Source organism: Auxenochlorella protothecoides (genome assembly GCF_000733215.1).
Source record: "Auxenochlorella protothecoides strain 0710 contig854, whole genome shotgun sequence".
In the NCBI taxonomy this organism is placed as follows: Eukaryota; Viridiplantae; Chlorophyta; class Trebouxiophyceae; order Chlorellales; family Chlorellaceae; genus Auxenochlorella; species Auxenochlorella protothecoides.
Window position 1 is genome coordinate 1 of NW_011934317.1, and position 4,424 is coordinate 4,424.

Genomic DNA, 4,424 nt, shown 5'->3' on the forward strand with positions numbered 1-4,424 from the left:
GACCCCTGTTTCACCTGATCCCTCCTTCCCCCTCCTCCCCCGCGAACACCACGCCTCGCAGTCGCTGAAGATCGCGCAGGGCGTGTCCGGGACGGTGAGGGACAAGGGGTCGGTTCGGCGCAACGTGCCCTTCCTCATGCAGGCCGTGCGGCAGGGGTTCCAGGACTTTGGGGCGCGGTCCGTGGCCGCCGCGCACGCCGCGCTCGCCGCGGGGGAGCTGCGCCTGCGCGACCGGACCGGGGCGGCGCTGGTCGAGGGCGGCATCCACGACATGCACTCCTACACCAAGCAGGCGTGGTGAGCTGTGGCGTGGGGTCTCCTTTTGCATCCAGTGTGCCCTGTAAGCATTGTTCCGGGGGGCTGAGGGAACGGGGTGGGCCGGGGCTCGCACGATTCGCAGCAGGCCTGCACCAGCAGCTGCAGAGCGCGCGTTGAAGACCTGGAAAGGCGCGCCGAAGGACCCTCAGTCCGTGAGCGGAAGGGCCTCACTGATGCCTCCACACACACTCGGCAATGTGAGGGCGTAAACAACGCAGCGAAATCACTTTGCATGTTGGTCTGATCGCGTGCTCCACGGGGCGAGGGCCGTGCAGCACCTGCGCACCCTGCCGCTCCGAGTCCCCGACCTGGGCTACATGGTGGCAGGGGATGCGTCAAACGATGGCTTCGCGTTCCCAGACCTCCCCAAGCCCAAGCCGCTGCCTGCAAGGGTGCGAGGAGCTGGGCGGGGAGCGACACGATCACTTGCACGGCCCGACACACCGGACCCTGACAGTGCCCCTGCGTGCCCGCAGAACCCCTTGCTCGAGAGGTCCACGGTGACAGACAGCTCGGCGGGATCCCTGGCAGCGCCCTCGGCTGTGGGTGTGCCTGCCTCGGGGGCAGCAGGCCGTCCCCGGAAGAAGCTGCCATTCCAGATAGGATGCAGCCCCATGGACTGGCTACGCCTCAGCCGTTCCAAGGCCGACCTGTCAGGTGGGGCGGCTGTGGGGTGCTTGAGGTGTGCCTCTGAGCAGGCAGGGAGGCCGTGACACCTCTGCATGGCCATGTCGTGTGCAGGCCTGAAGGGCGGCGCCCCTAGGCGAGGCATCACGCTGGAGGAGGTGAAGCAGCACAGGACGCGGGACGATGCATGGACCGCCATTCGCGGCAAGGTGCGGCCTGGTGCGAAGCTGTATGCGGGGAGGCCGGTCGCCAGGGTGATTGGCGGATCTCCCTTTGCCTGATGCCCCGCCGGCTTCATTGCTGAGGAGGCCCTATTCTCGTTTGGCTTGCACCCCCCACCCGGCCGGCCTCCCCTCCTCGCTGCATAGGTTTACAACATGAGCGCATACATGGCCTTCCACCCGGGAGGCGACAAGATGCTGCTGGCGGTGGCGGGCAAGGACGGCACCGCCATGTTTGACAAGTACCACCCCTGGGTCAACATCGATTTCCTCATGTCGGCGTGTGTGGTGGGTCTGCTGGCGCCCCCCACTCCTGGCCCTGCGGGGGTCGAGTGGGAGGACGACGCGCCGGCGCAGGAGCATAAGCCCGATGATTTATAGTTTACGAATCCTCCATCGCATAGCACCCTGCTGAGATGGCTCTGACGCTCCTCGCAGTAGGCTGCAGTCGTCCTCACCACGCTCAATGTTTCCGGCTGGCAGTCTTCCCCGCTCACCATTGTAAACTATCGGTATAGGCTGTGTCTAAAGGCAGCGCATGGTTCACGCAGGGCCTTCTGCCTGCAGCAGGGGCTCGGGCTCAGACGCCGCCATCTGACTCTGCAGTGCTTGGAGCGGGAGGCGCCGCCGTCTGCGTGGCATCAAAGTCGGCATAGTCCACGCCCAGCCGGCCGCTGTGGCCTCTCCGCAGGACAGGCCGGAACTGGTGTCCCCACCGAATGTCAGAGGGGAAGTAGGACCTCCTCGCCTGCAAGGCCATAGGGGTTACAAGGGGGGCAGTTCAGGTCGGCAAGGGGCCCAACTGCGGGCTGGGGGAGGTTCCTAGGCGCACCTCCTCGCTGCATCATGCAACGACCAGGCAGCCCTGCATGCTCCTGCCCCCGGCCACCCCAGGGCATGTTCCAAAGGATCCCATCCCCCTCTTTCCCCCACGCCCAAGAAGAAAAGCTAGCCTGGATGGGCGTGGCGGTGGTCTCATCAATGCCGTCCAGGATGACGAGGATCTCCACATCCATCTCATCCAGATCCTCCTCGTTCAGGCCATACAAGGGGCTGTCAGCATCCACTGGCAAGGGTCATGGGCCCGGGAGAGTAGGGGATTGGTGTCGGAGCTCACAATCTTGCACAGGGGCCTCCCGCATTTGCCCAAGGGAATCTCACGGGAAACCAATCCATGCACACACCAGTGTGGTACAGGATGGAGGGCACCCCCATCCACAGCTTCCCGCCGCCCAGCTGTGGCAAGCAGGGTGGGAGTTGGGATGTGGGACTGAGGGCGCCGAGAGGCACTGGGCGCACAACACACTGAGTAGTAAACCGATGCAACCTTTTCCGACTTCTGTGCTTCTCCTACCACCTAGCATTCATGACTGCCCCACCACCGAGCCTATGATTCCCTAGGAGGCCAGCGAGAGCACCTGGACCCCTCTTCCCCTCCCCTGCAACCTCGGGCCTCGCCTGTCTGACGTTCAGGTCGGAGTAGACGTACTCATGGCTGTCTGGTCCATGGTGGACGAGGCGCATGAAGAGCATGCGAACCTCAGGATGCAGCAGCTGCGGGGAAGGGGATGGGCGGGGAGTGCGATCCAGGGCCCAATGCAGGGCGCTTGGCGGAGGTGTGGTACACGGCGCATGGTCAAAGTACCCATGGACCTCAGGAAAGGGTGCCCAGCAGATGCAGCAGGTCCACAGCATATCAATCCCATGCCTCACTCCCACCCTTTCCACCCTACCTGGTGTTGGCGGAGGTTGGCCACCCTGAAGCAGAGCCACTGGGTGCCATCATCCTGGTCGTGGCAGGCCATGATCTCGCTGAAGCGGAGGGTGCTGGCCCTCTTGGAAGGCGTGCTGCGCGGAGCATGGGGTGAGGGAATGTATGGACTATTTGAGCTAGTATGTAGCTACGTGAAGTTCTTCGCAAGGATGATGCCCTTCCAGCACTGGGTCCAATCACGCAAGCTCTCATGCAGTCTTCAAGCGGCTCATCTTGTCCCACACATGCCCACTGCCAGGCACGATCCAGAAGGCGTGCCTGAATCTCGCGTATACAACGCCCAGCAGGGCAGCCTGCAGCAGGCAGGTGGTCAACACCTCCGCCAGGATCAGGAGGTTGGTGCTGACGCAGTCTGGATTTGGCGCCCTGGAACATGTCGGCAAGGGAGGGTTTGAGTGGATAAAGCTGGCATCAAAGGAGCACTGGGACAGACAGACCCGGCATGGGTAGGTGATGACAGATGTGAGCCTTCGAGCCATCGACTGGTCGCTTTGACACCATGTCAGTGCAGCTCCAGTGTCCTGCAGACTCGACCGGAATTCCTGCCGGGCTGCTCTAACATCCTGTCACCCTCTGAGAAAGCGTCTTCCCCTGAGAAAGCGCCTTCCAATCAACACACTTTCTATCCCCTCGATTCATCGCCCATCACCCACATGTGGCCGTATCCAATGGTGGCCGAGGTGTGCACACTAAACCACATGGCGTGGGAGAACTGGTGGACCTTAGTGATGCAGCCATCGGGCTCCAGCATGTACAGAAAGGCGAAGGTGGTGTACTGCGCGGCGCACGGGAGAGTGGGGTGAGGGGGAATGGATGCTGCAGAGGTAGCCTGGGGCAACATCTGATCTTGACTATGACCTGAGCATTTGGATGCCAGCACCACGCTTCCCTGTCCCCGCACCATGCTCAGATATGACAGCAGGAAAGTTAGGAAAAATAAGTAGTTTGGCATCTGTGGGGGATTGAGAGGTGCAGGATGAAGGGGGGTTTTTGCTCTCTGTGCATTCTATCCTCAGGGACCCATCCCCCGGTGCGATCCCGTGCCCGACGCCCAAGATCAGGTCCAGTCCTTCACCACACTGTGTCACTCACGTTCACCAGGGTGTGGAACATGTCGTTGTAGTACATTGTCATCTTATGGTTCATGTTGTGACGCTCGAGGGAGAGGCTTTGAATGGCCCTGCGTACAAACGAGATGAGAACTGGGGGTGATGATGATCTTGTGGCTGTGTACCTGCCCGCTAGGGTTTGGTGAGCTCTCATGGCGGGGTGCGACCACCAGGGGCTCGACGCACCTGGCAGCAGCCAAGCGCTGGAGGGTGCGATGCCTCTTGAGGGGCATCGGGAGGAAGGGGCTGTCGAAACTCGCCTCCGACGGCCCCATATAGTCCTTGGCCGACCTCATTGGGGGGGGCCTCACCGACTTAGGGCTTCCAACACTCCAGAGTTTGGGACTCTGACTGAAACGTAGAGGTTTTCATTGT

General features: G+C 62.0%; 3 protein-coding genes across 3 annotated transcripts; 2 read left to right on the forward strand and 1 right to left on the reverse strand.

Moving 5' to 3' along the window:
* Window positions 1–61: 61 nt before the first annotated feature.
* F751_0037 (Inosine-5'-monophosphate dehydrogenase 2) lies at window positions 62–301 on the forward strand (the record flags this gene model as incomplete). The annotated part of the gene is made up of 1 exon (XM_011401748.1): window positions 62–301. A coding segment is annotated over one exon (240 nt), but the record flags the coding sequence as incomplete, so codon positions are not given.
* Window positions 302–932: 631 nt separating this feature from the next.
* Window positions 933–1,547, forward strand: F751_0038 (Cytochrome b5 reductase 4; the record flags this gene model as incomplete). The annotated part of the gene is made up of 3 exons (XM_011401749.1): window positions 933–975; window positions 1,060–1,154; window positions 1,314–1,547. The coding sequence occupies 3 exons, from the start codon at window positions 933–935 to the stop codon at window positions 1,545–1,547; spliced, it is 372 nt and encodes a 123-aa protein (XP_011400051.1).
* Window positions 1,548–1,746: 199 nt separating this feature from the next.
* On the reverse strand, window positions 1,747–4,086 carry F751_0039 (ATP-sensitive inward rectifier potassium channel 12; the record flags this gene model as incomplete). The annotated part of the gene is made up of 9 exons (XM_011401750.1): window positions 1,747–1,914; window positions 2,165–2,232; window positions 2,351–2,402; window positions 2,613–2,720; window positions 2,900–3,014; window positions 3,163–3,306; window positions 3,594–3,715; window positions 3,842–3,892; window positions 4,033–4,086. 9 exons carry the CDS (start codon window positions 4,084–4,086, stop codon window positions 1,747–1,749), a joined length of 882 nt encoding a protein of 293 aa, XP_011400052.1.
* Window positions 4,087–4,424: the final 338 nt, after the last annotated feature.